This window comes from Lactuca sativa, chromosome 8 (assembly GCF_002870075.4).
Source record: "Lactuca sativa cultivar Salinas chromosome 8, Lsat_Salinas_v11, whole genome shotgun sequence".
NCBI classification, from domain to species: domain Eukaryota; kingdom Viridiplantae; phylum Streptophyta; class Magnoliopsida; order Asterales; family Asteraceae; genus Lactuca; species Lactuca sativa.
Genome location: NC_056630.2, coordinates 146,000,461 through 146,018,734, shown reverse-complemented (window position 1 = coordinate 146,018,734; position 18,274 = coordinate 146,000,461). Strand labels below are relative to the sequence as shown.

At 36.7% G+C, this 18,274-nt stretch overlaps 1 protein-coding gene and 1 pseudogene across 1 annotated transcript; one reads left to right on the top strand and one right to left on the bottom strand.

Moving 5' to 3' along the window:
- The window catches only part of LOC111899244 (glycerol kinase-like), a 61,936-nt pseudogene extending 52,820 nt beyond the window's left edge, over positions 1-9,116 (bottom strand).
- Positions 9,117-10,731: 1,615 nt separating this feature from the next.
- Positions 10,732-17,866, top strand: LOC111899224 (casein kinase 1-like protein HD16). Its single transcript, XM_023895090.3, has 18 exons — positions 10,732-11,065; positions 12,075-12,536; positions 12,760-12,885; positions 12,977-13,050; positions 13,131-13,200; positions 13,294-13,349; positions 13,443-13,514; positions 13,609-13,703; positions 13,773-13,839; positions 13,927-14,056; positions 14,929-15,147; positions 15,261-15,391; positions 15,500-15,674; positions 15,750-15,840; positions 15,937-16,094; positions 16,273-16,461; positions 16,552-16,637; positions 17,489-17,866. The coding sequence occupies exons 2-17, from the start codon at positions 12,132-12,134 to the stop codon at positions 16,609-16,611; spliced, it is 2,118 nt and encodes a 705-aa protein (XP_023750858.1). The 5' UTR covers positions 10,732-11,065; positions 12,075-12,131; the 3' UTR covers positions 16,612-16,637; positions 17,489-17,866.
- The last annotated feature ends 408 nt before the right edge of the window (positions 17,867-18,274 follow it).

Sequence of the window (18,274 nt, the reverse complement as noted above, 5' to 3'; positions counted from 1 at the left end):
AGATTGATGAGTCCACTGCAACTCCTCAGGAGATCGCTGAATTTCGGGCACATGAAAGGGATGCTACGAAAGTGGCTTGCATCATGACGGCCACGATGACAGCGGAACTCCAAAAGTCTTATGAGGATTTCTACCCTTATGACATGCACCAAGATTTGATGGAAAGATACCATCAAAGTGCAAGACAAGAGAGGTATGAAATCATCTGCTCCATGATAACAACCATGATGAAGGACGGGGAATCCGTCACGAGCCACATGCAGAAAATGCAAAGGTATGTGGATCGTTTGCTGAAGCTTAATGTGAACTTCCCGGAGGATCTTGCAATAGATATTATTTTGCATTCCTTACCATCGTGCTATGATCAATTCCGCATGACATATCACATGAACAAGGAAGAAGTCACCCTCAGCAAACTTCAGGGACTTCTCAAGACCGCAGAATCAGGTCTTAAGGGGAAGTCGGTTGCTATCACTCCTACTCAAAACTCTACTCCGGTTTTGGCAATTGGGAAGAATCGATGGAGGAAGAGAAAGAGGTCCTCGAAGGATACCAAGGCTCGGACCCTTGATGGCTCTTCTTCAAGTGGAACCAAGAAAGGTTTCATTACTCCTTCTTCTGACCCAAAAGAGGCTGAATGCTTCTATTGCCATGAAAAAGCTCATTGGAAGCGGAACTGCCCAAAATACCAGCAAGATGTGAAGGATGGGAAAGTTAAACCCAACCATGCAGGTATTTACACTATCATTTCTAATAACTCACCCCATTCTAATTCTTGGGTCCTTGATACCGGTTGTGGTATTCACATTTGTTGTGACTTGCAGGGACTAAGAAGAAGTGAGAATGTGGAGCAAGGAAGGATAAACTTGATCATGGGGAATAGGAAAGCTATACCTGTTACCAAGATTGGAGTTTATACTTTATCGCTAAGTAGTGGGTTTAGTTTAGATCTGAATAAGTGTTGTTATTCGCCAGGAATGGCAAGAAATATTATTTCCTTTCATGCTTTGTACAAACAAGGGTTTACCTTTTCATTTAATAATGAAGTTGGTTCTATTGATGCTTTCTTTAATAATGTTCTTTATTTTAAAGCATTACCTTGTGATGGTGTGTATGAAGCCGTATCTGTTGTAGATAACTTAGGAAATAATGTTTTGTGTATTGATTCTACTAATAATAACTTGGATAAAGCATCATTATGGCATTGTCGTCTTGGACATATAAGCAAGAAACGCATAGGCCAACTCCAAAAGGATGGAGTCTTGGAGTCGTTTGACCTAAAGTCAGATGATAGTTGTGAATCATGCTTACTTGGAAAAATGACAAAGTCTCCCTTCACAGGTTCGTGTGAGAGGGGTGAAGGTTTGTTGGACCTTATACACACGGATGTGTGTGGACCATTCAAACATGCCACAAGGGATGCTAATCGTTATTATTTGACTTTTACTGATGATTATAGTAGATATGGATATGTCTACTTGATCAAGCATAAGTCAGAGACTTTCGAGAGGTTTAAGGAATTTAAACAGGAAGTCGAGAATCAATTGGGCAGGAACATTAAGATGCTTCGATCCGATCGTGGTGGTGAGTATCTTAGTTCAGAGTTCCTCGACTATCTAAGGGAATGTGGGATAGTCTCACAATTGACACCTCCCAGGACACCACAGTTGAATGGTGTGGCTGAGAGGCGTAATCGAACCTTGCTAGATATGGTTCGTTCCATGATGAGTCGAGCTACGCTACCAATCTCATTCTGGGGGTATGCCTTGGAGACTACCGCCCATATTCTTAATCTAGTCCCTACAAAGAAAGTTGCCAAAACTCCTCACGAGATGTGGACTGGTAAAGTACCTAAACTAGACCACATCAAGATTTGGGGTTGCGAGGCTTTCGTGAGACGCGAGACTGATGATAAGCTCGAACCTCGAAGCGAGAGGTGTATTTTCATCGGTTACCCATAGAAATCCTTTGGTTATCTCTTCTACAGACCTAGTGACAATGTGGTCTTTGTAGCAAGAAGAGGAGTCTTTCGAGAAAGAGAGTTTATAAGCCAAGGAGACAGTGGGAGGCAAATTGATCTTGAAGAAATTCAAGAATCAAGCGGTGAAGGAACTTCAAACTCTAGCCCTCAACTTGAGGAGGAAACTCCTGTTGAGTCAATTGACAAATTTGTACCTCTGAGACGTTCCACGAGAGTTAGGAGTGCACCTGAACATTACTATGGATTCCATATTACTGCAGAAGGTGAGACACTTATTAGTGATGGTACACTAGTAAGTCAAGATGACCCTAACAGCTACGAGGAAGCCATGGCAGGCCCCGAGTCTGCTAAATGGAAAGAGGCTATGGATAGCGAGATACAATCCATGTATGACAATCAAGTTTGGAACTTGGTTGAAAATGTACCAGGTCGTAAGACAGTAGGGTGCAAATGGGTCTTCAAGAAGAAGACCGACATGGATGGTAAAGTACACACTTATAAGGCTAGACTGGTTGCAAAGGGCTTCTCTCAAATTCCTGGAGTGGATTATGATGAGACCTTTTCTCCAGTAGCCAAGATTAAGTCTATTCGGGTTCTGTTAGCCATAGCTGCATTTCATGACTATGAAATATGGCAAATGGATGTCAAAACCGCTTTCCTTAATGGAAAGTTGGCTGAAGATGTTTACATGAGTCAGCCAGAGGGTTTTGTCAGCAACGAGTACCCTAATAGAGTGTGTAAGCTTGAGAAATCCATTTATGGATTGAAGCAAGCACCTCGCAGATGGAATCTTTGCTTTGATGAAAAGGTCAAGGAATTTGGCTTTTCTAGGAGTGAAGATGAATCTTGTGTGTATGTCAAGGCTAGTGGGAGTATAGTTAGCTTTTTGGTATTGTATGTGGATGACATACTACTCATAGGAAACGACATTCCAACCCTGCAGGAAGTAAAGTCCTGGCTTGGGAAGTGTTTCGCTATGAAGGACCTTGGTGAAGCTGCCTATATTCTAGGGATAAGAATCTTGAGAGATCGGAGTAAAAGACTAATTGGACTTAGTCAGAGTACCTACTTGGATAAGGTGCTGAAGAGATTCAGCATGCAGGATTCCAAGAAAGGAGAGTTACCCATCCAGAGTAACACCAGATTGAGTAAGACACAAAGCCCTAGCACTGAGGCTGAGATAGCAGAAATGAGTCGAACACCTTATGCTTCGGCTGTAGGATCGATCATGTATGCTATGACGTGTACTCGACCCGATGTAGCTTTTGCCTTGAGCATGGTTAGCAGGTATCAGGCGAACTCTGGCAAGGCACACTGGATTGCGGTAAAGAATATCCTCAAGTACCTACGAAGGACTAAGGACTGGGTCCTTACCCTCGGTGGGAGTGATGACTTGAGAGTTGTTGGGTATAGTGATGCTAGCTTCCAGACTGATAGGGATAATTTCCGCTCTCAGTCGGGCTGGGTCTTTACCCTAAACGGAGGAGCAATTTCTTGGAAGAGTTCCAAGCAAGAGACAGTGGCAGATTCTACTTGTGAATCAGAGTATATTGCAGCTAGTGAAGCAGCAAAGGAGGCGATATGGCTGAAGAACTTCATTGGAGACCTTGGAGTTGTACCAGCTATTAAAGAGCCAATGGAAATTTTCTGTGATAGTGAAAGTGTTGTTGTCTTAGCCAAGGAACCAAGGGATCACGGGAGATCCAGACACATCGACAGAAAATACCATTTCTTTAGACATCGGATCGAAGAAGGACACCTCGTGGCAAAGAGGGTATCATCAGATAAGGTGTCTAAGTCCATAACTATTTCGGGCTTGTACTTGACCCGACCCGGCATGGTCCATTTGGGTTGCATGGCACCATGCAATTGGATAGACTAAATGAGAGAAATAACACTTGGAGATTATTAATATATTATAAGTTCTAATATATTAATAATATTATTTAATTAGTTGATCAAAGAATTAATTTGGAATTAATTAAGTGATCAAAGGATAACTAATTAAATATATGGGTTGATTATGTAAATCATCCATATCTTGTATAGTGGGCTAAGAGGCTCCATGGATTATCAAGTTGGGTTCTACCCATAGGATGCTCCATGGATGCTCCATGGGAGTTACAAACCCATGGGTCATGGAAATGAAGAGTCATGACACATTAGGGTTTACATGGTGTAACCCTAGATGTGCCAACACTATATAAGAGTCCCATTCTCCACAAAATTGGCTACACAAGTTGAAGACTAAGAAACTAGAGGGCTTGGCCGATTTTGAGAAGTGTGTGTTATCTCAAGAGCCTTTCCAAGAGCATTTGGTGTTGTGTGAAGCATTTGAGGCATCACACTTGGGGTGCTAGGCTCACAAGGTTTCAAGGAACACAAGCAACAACAAGGTAAGTTATTCTATCTATGATTCAAGTTAAAATTGTTCCCCATGTATGCTAGATAGGAATATAACCTTGGAATTCAACTTTGCATGATAATTAGACAAACATAGATCCAAGGTTATTAGGGTTGCATGTACACTTAGGAAGTGTTAGAATGCTCAAAACCTATCAAAGAGATCTTCCATAACAACATAAAGCTTTGAGAAAAGCATTATCAAGATCTAGAAAGGGTTTTAAGGCATAAAAGAGAGGGAAAACGGAAGAATACCTCAAATAGCTCTTGCTTTCCCTTGAATCTCTGCTCTGAACTCCTTCTCCTTGCTCCTTTCTTCTTCTCCTTCTTCAAGCCTTCACAATAGCACACAAAATCACTTAGAATCACTCAAGAACGAATTAGGGTTTTCTCACAGCTTTTGAGGGTGAAGGAGGCGAGATTGGGGGCTATAAGGTGGCTTAAATAGTGGGCAACCCGAGGATTTAGGGTTTCTCCCAGACGGAATATGGACTCGCCGAGTCGCCAGCTAACACGTGCTCGAAATCCCGACCCTACTCGACGAGTCAGGCTATGAACTCACCGAGTCTCTCTTGCAAAACTTCCAAAATAAATACCAAGGAAATATCATACCGGAGACGGGTCGTTACATTTGAAGCTAAATCTTCAATCTCTTTTGTACTGCTTAAAATTCCAAGAATGTCCCTCAGCCATTGCACCGCAGCTCCGACGATGGCGATTGAACCTTCTAGGGCATAGTTTGTGGGCGCATGCTTCCCGAGCTTGAAGGCTAAAGTCGTCAATAACCCATGTTGCGATTTGATTACTTCCTCACCGGTGTTCAAGAGTATGAAAGCGCCGTTCCTATAAGTGCATTTCACATGCCTTTTTTTACAGGCTTGCCCTAGCATTGCTGCGTGTTGGTCGCCTAAACAACCGGAAATCAGAACTCCGGTGAACCACCATCCTTTTCCGACGCGATCGATGACCTCAAAGTTGCTGATGATCTTTGGGAGGATGGATGAAGGAAATTTGAGAGTTTCTAATGTGAGTTTGTAACACCCTTTTATTTAAATAAATTAATAAAGGTAAGTCCCTGACAAATTGGTGAAGAATTTTAAAAGTTAAGGGTTTAATGGTAAGTTAGGGATTTATTATGAAAGGAAATCATAGAATCAGGGCTTAAAATGTAAGTTTTGGATTCAGTTTGTAAAGATTTCTGAAGGCAGGGTTAAAAGTGTAAAATATGGATTTATTTTGAAAGGAATAAAGGAGGGGAGGGCTGGAAGTGTATTATATGGAAAGTTGAAAGAAACCAGGGTATATATACCCATCATTCTACGGGAACCCTAACCCTAGTTGCCTTAGCAGCCGCAACCCCCCTTGTATCCCCTCCGTCGATCACCACCTTTCCCTTCTGGACTCCTGTTGCCACACCATCATCATCATGGAGGTCAGAAGCCACCAACAACCACCATCTGCCGGCGATGCTGTGAGCGACAAGGACCACCGAGACCGGATTTTAAGCCGTGAACGACTTGTGCGGGATGTGAACGATCGGAACAACGCTAGACGCGGTGACTCTCAGCATTGTTGTACCCGCTCGTTGTTCTTTTCCATTCTTCTCCGGTAATGACGAATTCTTTTATCTCTCGTTCTTTTGTCGTCCCATGTATTGCAGCCGCCGCCATGCGGCTATTCCTTGTCGCTGTAGTTTCCGACCACCCGACTGTCGCCATGATAATGAACGTGTTATGTATGTTACGGGTGAGTTTGAGTTCGTTGTCTAAGCAAAGACTTGCTGGCGTGTGCATTTGCTGGTGAGGAGTCACGAACCGTCGTGGGAGGCTGTCAAACGTCGTGACCGCCGACGTGCAGTTGTTGTTGGTGTTGGACGCCTTGTTGTTGCTGCTGCCGGACCGCCGTGAGCCACCAGGTGGGTGGCTGGGTGCTTAGTGCAAATAAGAAACGTGTGTGGGGCTGTAGTTCTATCGTTAGTGTGTGGGATGTGTGTGTTTTGTCTAATCGGAAAAGTTGAGAAAAGAGCCACCACCACCACCGTGAGGTGGTGGCTGCCGCCTTGTACCACCGCCGGCCACCACTAGGGTGGTTGTGTGTGTGTGTGTTAGTTAGTTTGTGTGTGTGTATATAAAGCATTGTAATTGTAATTTCCAAAAGATTAATGAAAAGGAATGGAAAACCACCACCTTAGGGTGGTGGCCGCCGCCGTGAGCCGCCATTGACCACCACTACTCGAGGCGGTAGTGGGTGGTGCCCCCCTAGCAAAAACCCTAATGAACTTAGCAAAACCCTAATGGGCTTAAGGGTTAGCTTTGGGCCTATTGGGCCATGTTTGGGTGAAAAACCCTAATTATGAGTATTTGGGCCTTGGACTTATTGGACCCACTTTTGGGCCATTGGGATTGGATTGTGAATTAAGCCCAAACTATTCCATGCCATTTATCTAGTAGAGTAAAGGACTTAATGGACTAAGTCCTTAATGGGCTAATTGAGAAAATCCTAATATTTGAGAAATTACCAGGACACACACGAGAATTATTTAATAAGTGAAATATTAAATAATAATCATTGGCATGAAGTAGTCTAAGCAATAATGGACTTAATGGATTAAGTACTTAATGGATTAAGTCCTTAGTGGGTTAAGCCCTTAATGGGTTAAGTGAGAAACACTTAACCCTAATTATGATTTTATGTGAAACCTTAATATCACATGGGCCTTGAGTTGGGCTTTTCATTTGGGTAATTGGTAATTGGGCTAATAATGGGCCATCCAAGAATGATTATGGACTAGAATATTTAGTTGGGCTTTAGGGTAAGGCCCTAATGAAGGATTGGGCCCAATTTGGAAAATTGGGCCATATGTTGGGCTTTGATCCCTAGTTGACTTTGGGCCTATGGTTTGGACCTTGGGCTTGGGTAAGCCAAGCTTGGGGTAATGTAGTGATTATCCAAAGTATGTAATTATAGTTTTGTAGTGGAACCCAATTATTAATTGGGTGTTATTTTGATGTTGACAGATCGGGAATCTGTCATCTAGGAGCTGGGGTCGAGACTGCGGGACTTCAGCAGTGTGGGATTGAGTCTGCGGGACTTCAGCAGTGTGAGGTGAGTCCTCTTCTAGTAGGAGCGGGTCTAAAGCCACAATGCTGGCCCGTTTAGATGTTAGTAGTACCGGGCGGGGGCCGATGAAGTGGTTTAACTTACATGTTATATGTTATGTGTTCCGGACTTCGGTCTGATGTCGGGCGGGGCCTAATGCAGTTGTTTAGCTTACATGTTATATGTTATGTTTTATGGACTTCGGTCCGATGTCGGGGCCATCCCGATAAGTAGTTATGGATGCTTGATGTCTTGGTGATTCATGCATGTTTTGTTATGTGTAGCATGTCGGGCAAGCCTGACACAATATATGTGATTATGTTATATGTTATGCTATGTTCAGTTTATTTCGGAATTCGGTCTGATGCCGGGCGGGGCCCGATGCAGTGGGCGGGGCCCAAGTTATTCCGGACTTCGGTCTGATGCCGGGCGGGGCCCGATGTACTGGGCGGGGCCCAAGATATTCCGGACATCGGTCTGAAGCCGGGTGGGGCCCGAGATATTCCGGACTTCGGTCCGATGTCGGGCAGGGCCCAATATATACATATGTGATTATGTGTATGGTATGTGGTATCTTGGGGGAGACTCACTAAGCTTTGTGCTTACAGTTTTCAGTTTTGGTTTCAGGTACCCAGTTTTCAAAAGAGGAGCTCGGAAGATTGCATTGCACACACTATTTGTTCATCCTAGGATGTTTATACTCTGATATACTTGACAGTTGTTATAATATTTTGAGATACATCGCTTATGATTTCTATATGAGGTTTATTGACTACGGTTTTATTACTAAATTAAACAAATTTTTCAGACTGTGTTTTTGGGATGTTTCAGAGTTTGTCCCAATTTAAGGTTTTGATGTTCATAAGCATTGTTCGGGATGCGTTTGACACGTCGGTGACATGGATGTCGTTTTTTATGCCTCCGGTTAAGTTCCAGATTAACCAGGAATCAATGGTTCCAAACAATGCGTCGCCTTTTTCTGCAGCTTCTTTCACCTTCTTCACATTCTCTAGAAGCCATAACAGTTTCATCGCACTGAAATACGTGCTTATTGGCAACCCACATGTTTCCAGAAAATGGGTTCTTCCACGTGAAAACTTTTTCTCTAATTCACTAATAAAAAATCATATCCGGTTTTAAAAAGGGATGATTTTTTACTATTGTTATTCAAGGATCCGAATTGTAAAAAAAATATTTGGGAAGAGATGATGAGAAGGAACCTGCAAATGGAGCTGGTTCGTATATCCATCCAGACGATTGCATTGTAAAGAGGAATTCCGGTGGATTTCTCCAAACAGCGGTGGTTTCTCTCTGATTCGTGATTCCGATTGCTTTAAGTCCATTGTCAATGTTGTATCCATTAGCGGTGGCTTTGTCTATGGTCTTTGATACACATATTCTCACACTTTCGAGAATCTCCATAGGGTCGTGCTCCACCCATCTATCATCGTTATGAGTTATCATGCATAAAAACCGAAAATTAAAGACGACAAAAGAAGAAGAAGAAGAAGAATTTGATTTGATTTTACCCTCCATGAGGGCAGGAATGAGTAAACTCGATTTGGTGGGATCCAATGTTTTCACCTTTCTTATTGTAGAGGATGAATCTTGTGCTTGTGGTTCCTCGATCCAATAAACCTCTCCTCTTTAGCCATTTCGTTGTTGATCAAGATTTCACCAATTCTGGGAAATGGAATGATGTTTGTTGGGTTGTTGTATCGTAGTTCCTAGTTTTTATTTTATGGGGGAGTCTGTTTCTTCCATATTGTTACATTATGTTTAAAAAAGAAATTTTAACTTCAGTTTATTTAGATTTTTTTTTTCGGGTGAGTTTTAAATAAGTCATTTAAGAATTAATACACTTTTGATTTTGACCCACAATCCTTTTCCATTTAGTGTATTTAAGTTAGTTTTAAGAAAATGTAATTACCGTATACTAAATCTAAATCATTATTAGGTTACAAACCGTTTAAAGTTTAAACAGTAAAAAAACCGGAGCTTAAATTATGATTTTAATTGAATTTTGTGGGTTGCAAAACTTGAATTTGATGTCTTTCTTAGAAACTGTTTTTTATTTTATTTTATTTTTTATAGAAAGGGTCTCTCTAACAAAGGTGTTCCGTTTGGCTTATGCGCATCCTGACTAATCCCCTTGTAAACATGAGGTTATACATCATACATTGGAGTCACTGTAAACGAACCTTCAAAGCCATATGAACAGAAAAAAATAACCATATTAAAACTCGCATTTTGTAGTTTTGGAAGACAGTGTTTTGGTTTTAATCCATAATAAGTGTGCATTTATACCTTTTTTCATCTATAACAAAACACATATGTGAAAAACTAAGTGTGTCAAACATGATAAAATTTTCCTACAAGTGTTAATGTAATTTACCTAAAATATTACTTTAAAAATGCGATGGAATTTACTTTTGTATGGATACAATTTGCTAAATAAGAAAATAAATAGAATAAAAATTATATTAGTAATTTTTTATTTTTATTTCGATATAATAGTAATTTATCGAAATAAATGAGCTAAACATGAACTGTTACAAAAAAAAAAGCAACACATGAAAAGAGTAAATAGAATATATAATAAAAAGATTGGAAAAGGTTGTACAAAAAAATATAACGAGTTATAAAAAACATGAAAAAAATAAAAATAAAAACAAGTTTTACTTTTTTTAAAACAAATATAAAGTTTTAAACAGGTTTAATGATATTCTTTTAGATAAAATCATATATAGTTTATAAAAAAAACGTAAATTGAACAAATAACTCTAAAAACTCGATATAAAAGTAAAAAAAATGAGAAGAACAAACACTTTTGATTTTTTCTTTCAAAATATAACAAATAATAATTTAATTATAGTTTTGGATTTGAATTTTTTATAAACATTAATATAATTAAAATCTATCTAAATAAAAATAAAATTTTAGCTGTATATTATTTCATCCTATTAAGAAATAGAACATAAACATCATTTGTTTCATAACTAAAAAAGGAATCCAAAAGAAGGGATTAGAAAAGTATATAACTTTATTTCTATGTAATAAATAAACATATGATTCTCCTTAATTTCATTTCATTTGTATAAGCAATAGTACCAATTACAATTTACAGAATTACAAAAGTCGACCTAAAACTTTTGTAATCTGATTGATGACTGAATCTATTCAGAAGCAAGAATTATCAAAGAGCCCACACAAAACTTGAACAGGGTGAAGAGGAGCCCATTTGCCATTAACAAGCGTGAAGATACGAGTACGAGGCCCCATTAAATCTAAGGGCGAATCCGCACCAGCACATAGCCATTGTCATTGATAAACACAACCATGGTGTCATAGAGACAGAGGATGCTATCCTACGCCCATACGTACCTTACACCGTCTTTCCATGCGCCACACAGACACACACACACATCCACCGCAAACCCCCTTCGACTTACCGACCTCCCCTCTTCATGAAATTTACAAATCCAAACATAATATCTTTCATCGAGATTTCAATCTCTTCGATTCAATCTTAACAGCCCCTTTTTCAATCGATCATCTGGGCACTTGATTGTTTACCCAAAGGTATAATCTTTATCCCTGAAAATTCAGATTGTCTTTTGCTGTTTCTGATTCTACTGTGTATCTGTCTGTCTTTGAATCTGACGTTTCTGCATTTACGATGTATGTTTTTTGCTTCTTTCTTTTGGGTATCTCAACTGTTTTGATCAATTTTGTGTTATCCGATGATCATTGTTGATGGTGTATCAATTGATCTCATCTTCGCTCTTTAAGTTTGTAGATTGTATTCAAAAGTGATCTTACAACTGATAGATGTTGGGTTACTCAATAGCAAAATTTGGGGTTGCCTTTGTTCTTCTATCCGATTTATCAGATCATCAAAAAAAGAATTTGTTCTTGTTTTTCCCGATTACCAAGTAAATTCACATTAACTTTGTCATACAACACATTTACTGTGGTTTTAGCAGATTGAAATTAAGTTATTCTTCAAGTGATTATTGTTTTAAATCATCAATTTCCCCTTTTCACTGCAAACAGACAAATAGACAGTCAATTATTTCACACAGAACTAAAAAGACCATCATTTTAACAAAACAAACAACTTTTGATGAATTCTCCGAATGTAAATGCAGAAAGAATGATCTTAAATTCTTAATCAACACTTTTTTTTGCTGATAACTAGTATCAAAAACTATTCACATTCATTTAATTACAGATGTTCAACTTCTATATATGAATTTCATTCATAACATTTCACTTATTTCCTCTTTATTCGAATCACATCTCTAAAATGGTTGTATTCCCGTAAAAGGAAGTCACATTAAACAAAAAATCAACTTTCATTAAAACAATTAGATACAACATTCCAATATAACCCTATTGAAGCTTCCTATAGAAAGAAAAAAAAAATACACATTCTTTGAGCAATCAGTTTTCAAGATTTTAACCTAGTTCACTTAAATCAATGCTCTTATACCGATTCTGATACTTAAACTGATAAAAAGGGTGTTAAAAAGTTGTTTAATTTATGTAAAATTGTGAATATAAATTTGATTTCTTGAATCTTTATCAGGTTTTATAGGCATTTCTTTAGTGGGGTTGGAGGATCTTTATTTGTGCATGGAAGAAGATGCCGGATTTGAGACGTGGAGTTCGCCAAGCCAAAAAAGCTAATAACAATAACAATAATAATAATAATATTGACGAAAATGCCCCTATTTTAGCTCCAACACCACGTCGTGGGACCCGGCGAGGCAAAGCTCAGGCACAAAAAGCACCTGCTGCTGGTGTTGGTTCAGGTCCAGTGGGCCCCGCATACCCGTACCCAATGCCTAGGCCAGCTGGCAGAGGTCGTGGGACCCGAGCAACAGAGGATAAAAACCCTGAACTATTTGGTACAGGTGTCGGTCGGGCCCACTTAAATCTTGATGTTGGAGTTTGTAATAATAATCCATTAGTTGTTGGTAAAAGTGCTGAAAAGTTAGCTGCTAATGATGCAGAAGATGAAGGAAGCACAAGCCCTCTTCCTGAAAGGGTATTTTAGTCATTTGTTTTATGAAATATTACGGCCATAAAGTTTTAGACATGTCTAACCATTTTGAACTTATATAACTTGTCAAAATGGTTTGATTTGGAAAAAAGTCGGAAACTTTTATGTTTTTGATTGAAAATGAAATGAAGTAATAGTAAGGAAAGTGGTTATATACTTATATTTTTGAACTTTTTTGTTTTTTTTTTTATATAATTTTGGGTTTTAGGTTCAAGTTGGGAATTCTCCTGCTTATAAATTAGAAAGAAAACTCGGTAAAGGAGGATTTGGACAAGTTTATGTAGGGAGAAGGGTTAGTGGTGGCTCAGGGAACACGGGGCCCGATGCTCTTGAGGTATAATTTTATAAATTTATATATATTTTTTTTAAAAATTATTGTTAGTTGTTGAAAATTTGTTTATTATTGACATGTTGAGAATTTTTAGGTTGCTTTAAAGTTAGAGCATCGAAATGGGAAGGGGTGTAGTTATGGACCTCCTTATGAGTGGCAAGTTTACAGGTGAATGATGTTTTGATTTGTTTTAAAAGATTTAAAATGTTTTATAAAATGCTAATTACTTTTTTTTTTTTTTCTTGAAGTACTCTTAATGGGTGTTATGGAGTTCCAATGGTGCATCATAAAGGTCGCCAAGGAGACTATTATATACTTGTGAGTAATCTTCCATTAGGGGTGCAAAAGACGTAAATGCCCTTTTCATTCTCATCATTGATGCTTAATACATACTACTTTTCTTTTATCTAGGTTATGGACAAATTAGGCCCGAGTTTATGGGATGTTTGGAACTCTAGCAACCAAATGTATGTGAATAAATCAAATCTTGTTTTAATTTTTATTTTTCTTTTTTGTTTTTAAAGTTGTATAAAGTTTATTTTATTTCTTCATTTTAACAGTCTCTCTGAAGAAATGGTTGCTTGTATAGCAGTGGAAGCTTTATCGATCCTAGAGCAGCTTCATTTACGAGGGTATCCACGTAAATTTAAGATTTTAGACAAGTACTTTATATTCTTTCTTTATTATCAAAATATGTTACAATAAATTGTTTTTACTTTTTTATAGTTTTGTTCATGGAGATGTGAAGCCAGAAAACTTTTTACTCGGTCAACCTGGAACACCTAATGAGAAGAAATTATATTTAGTTGATCTTGGTTTAGGTACGTATTTCTCCTACTCTATTTAACATTTTAAAAATATTATTATGGCTTAATATTTTTATATTTTAGCTTCAAAATGGAGGGACACATCATCTGGTAATCATGTTGATTATGACCAAAAGCCTGATGTTTTCAGGTACATTCTTGGTTTTAGATGTTTTTCTTGGCTTAAATAAGTTTATATATTTTTAATTTTTAATTTTTTTTTTATATAAATTTATAGGGGAACAGTGCGTTATGCAAGTGTGCATGCACATTTAGGGAGAACAGGAAGCCGAAGAGATGATCTTGAATCTTTGGCTTATACATTAATATTTCTCTTAAGAGGAAAGCTTCCATGGCAGGGTTTTATTGTGAGTTTGTTTTTAAAATTTTTTACAATTGGGTATTGTTTTCTTTAAAGGTGTTTTGGATTTCTTCGGTTTTAACTTTTAAATAAATCATTTCAAGATTCGTAAAGTTATGTTCTTTCCATTTTATGGGTTTTACTTTTATGCAATCTTCAAAGTTGGGTGCTTTTGTGGTTTTAAATTTTTCTAGGTTTTCATACTAAGGTTATATGATTAGGGGCTTTCATGGCATGGTTTCTTTGAGAGCTTTTCCCTAAATTTGTCAACTTCTAAACTCTTTTACTTTTTCTCTTTATATTCTTTGTTGTTGAACCCAATTGGGATTTTGTTTCTAAAATAGGAAATTTTATAAAGCTTGGTGCTTTTGAAGAAATCATTTATAAGATTCCCGAACTTGTGTTCTTTCCATTTTGTGGATTTTCATAGTGCAAATATATGATAGTTGGGTGTTTTTGTTTTTCTTATTGAACTGTTTCAAGATTTTCATACTCTGGTTACATGCCAAGGCACTTGAAGTTTAAATGTTGAGTAATTTGTCTTTCAATATAATTGATTTAAGGCTTCCATGGAAAGGTTTCATTGCGACTTCTTTCCTAAAGTTTATCAACTTCTAAGTTTTTTCCTTTTTAGGGAATTTTGTTCTTTAGAATTTGGATTTGCTTCCTAAAATCGAAATTTCCTAAAGTTGGATGCTTTGAATATCCCCTAAGTTTAAGCAAATTATTTCAAGATTCCCCAAATCACCTTCTTTCCATTCTTGAAAGTTGGGGTGCTTTTGATATTTAGGTTTCATCTAATGTTTTCAACGTTTCAATCTTGATTTCTCTTTTATAACTTTATCGTTGAACCTAATGATTAAAGTTGTATAATTTCAGGGAGAAAACAAAGGGTTTCTTGTTTGTAAAAAAAAGATGGCAACTTCTCCCGATATTCTTTGTTACCTTTGTCCATCGCCTTTCAAACTATTCCTTGAAACTGTGACAAATATGAAATTTGATGAAGAACCAAATTACTTGAAGCTCATTGGTCTCTTTGAAAACTGCTTAGTTTCAAGTGCATCTTTACGCCCAATCAGAATAGATGGTGCCTTAAAGGTACAATTTCAATGTTATTCCTTGTGATTTGCTCTTTAAATATTTACTCTTTTTTTTTTTTTTTTTTTTTTTTTATTTTTTTTTTTTATGATTCTTTAATCTAAACTTAATAGGTGGGACAAAAGAGGGGAAGATTACTTATTGATTTGGAAGATGATGCTCAACCTAGGAAGAAAATACGTCTAGGCACTCCTGCAACTCAATGGATTTCTATTTATACTTCAAGAACTCCCATGAAACAAAGGTAAGTGTTACACATTAAAAAAAGAAAATTTCCATTTTAGGATGTTGAAGAAAAACCAAATATATAGTAAAAAGTTTAAATGATGTTTGTTGACATATGTAAACATAGGTATTACTACAATGTAATGGATTCAAGACTTCATCAACACGTTGAAAAAGGGAAGAATGATGGTTTGAATATTAGTTGTGTTGCTTCTGCATCAAATTTGTGGGCCATTGTTATGGATGCTGGGACAGGGTTCACTTCACAAGTCTATGAGCTCTCCCCTGTTTTCTTACACAAGGTAACATTTTTTTTTCTTTTTTTTTTTTCAATATATAATATAAATATTTTATATTTTTATGTTTGTTTATTGAAGGAATGGATTATGGAGCAATGGGAGAAGAATTATTACATCACATCACTTGCTGGGGCGACTAATGGTAGTGCATTGGTGGTAATGTCAAAGGGTAAGTTTTCTTTTTTATAATTTTGGATGCTGGGTATTTACGATTTTGCCCTTTATGATGATTTTTTTTTAAATTTTTGTAACTTGGTTTTTTTAGGGACGACATACACGCAACAATCGTATAAAGTGAGTGATGTATTTCCATTTAAGTGGATTAATAAAAAATGGAAAGAAGGGTTTTTGGTAACTTCAATGACAACTGCTGGTAGTCGATGGGGTATTGTCATGTCTCGTGATGCAACTTACTCTAATCAGGTATTATTATTATTTTATTAAATTCTTGTGTTATGAATGAAACTTTAGTAGTGTTTTTGGTATGATGGAATTGAGAAGGAATGGAATGGTTGATTGATTCCATTCCTTGGTGATTCCAATTCCAATTCCAGTTCCATCCAAACAAACAAGACTCTTTAACATTTTAAAAAAAAAACAGGTGGTTGAGCTGGATTTTCTGTATCCAAGTGAAGGAATTCACAGAAGATGGGAAAACGGGTACAGAATTACAGCAGCAGCAGCAACAGAAGATCAAGCAGCCTTCATTCTCAGTACAACAAAGAAGAGATCACAAGATGTCACTCAAGAAACTCTTCGGACATCTGCTTTTCCTAGTACCCATGTCAAGGTATTTTTTTTTCTTAATTATACAAATTAAAAACTAAAAAAAAGTTTTTATTTTTGACTTTTTGTTGTGTGTTTTTGTATGTATCCACAGGAGAAATGGTCCAAGAATTTGTACATAGCATCCATCTGTTATGGAAGAACTGTATCTTGAAAATCTCAAGAAACAAAATTCTATTCGTATGTTTCTCTCTCAAAGTGTTTACTTTGTCATACTGTTATTTTATTAACTCATTTTTTCTGTATTAAGTGAAAAAGAAACACCTATATTATATGTAACTTACAATTTTTCACTGACAATACCAATATGGGTAATATTTCTACTATGGGAAAACTCCTTATATTTTGGCCTCATAATCAATTTAATCCTTATATGTTTTTTTTTATTCAATTAAGTCCCAAAACCCCGCAATTGTATTCATTTTCATCCTTTTACCTGGTTTTACCTTTCAAAATTTACACTTTTGGCCAAGATTTTATATTTTATTACATGTTTGGTCCAAAATTTACACTTTTGGACCAAATTTCAAAATGTTATTATGAATTCATCCTAAATTTAGTTTTTTTTTTCAAAATTTTGTTTCGAATATGTTTTTTTTGCCGTATAAAATCATATTTATACAAAAAAACATTCACGTAAAAACCTTCTTTTTTCTATATAAAAACCCATTTTTGTATGAATAGAACAAAATTAACAATTTAGGATGAATTCGTAATGAAATTTGAATTCTGGGCCAAAAGTGTAAAGTTTTGGACCAAATTTGTAATAAAATTTAAGATCTGGGTCAAAAGTATAAGTTTTGAAAGTGGGATGAACGGGTCAAAAATTGCTATAGTTTTTGTGACTTAACTGAATTAAAAAAACATATAAGGACTAAATCGATTATGAGGCCAAAATATAAGGACTTTTATAGAGTTTTCAATGGAAAACTAAAAGTATGTTGATATTATGGGTAACAAATAAAGTACATTGCCTGTATTGCTAATATAAAAATTTCCACCTGATGTGGTTATTTACGGTTTTGCCACAGGGGTGCGGTTGGTTGGGAAGGCGGTGAAAAAGATGTAGAGTTTTTGTTGTGCGGTTATGGAATATAAAAAACTTTTTAAGATTATGTACAGGCAAAAAGGAAAATCTACTTTGGGCTTTTCCTTTAAAAGGAAACAAAGATGAAGGGGTGTTGTTGGTGGAGGGAGGAAGTGTAAGGGTGTATAGTGTCAACAATCGGACCCAATACATCAAGTGCGTGCATGTCAACGCCTGCAGGATTTTTATCTTTTGTTTTTATAACTTTAAACAAGTCTTTTGTTGTTCCAAAATGAAAACGTATTATAAGTTGTGTGATTCTTTTCAAATATGCTTAATGAAAAAAAAAAAAAAGCCCGGGAGTTGTTTATTATTTCTCATACATTTTGTGTTTTTCTCTTCTTTAGGATCTATCTATAGGATTATTAGACTATAGATTCAACTGGTCAAAATTGAACAAAATTTTAAAGACTATTTTTGTAATTTTGCTTAAAAGTAACTTATTATATTCCAACTTTATTTCATTTGTAAACACGTTTTTTTAATATAATAAGGAAAAAACAGCCCCATTTATCCAAAACCAGAGAGCGAATGTGTCAAAAGAATGCAGCAGATTGCAATTTCGGCAAATTAAAATAATACTATATATGTTTGACTATTGGCTGAATTGTTGACCTTTTGCCTAAGGCTGCGTATTAATTCTGACCATATCCATAATTTATATACTATATAGTAGTTACTTTACTTACAGTAATATAAAGATGTAAAACATTCAGTCCTCACTAAACCA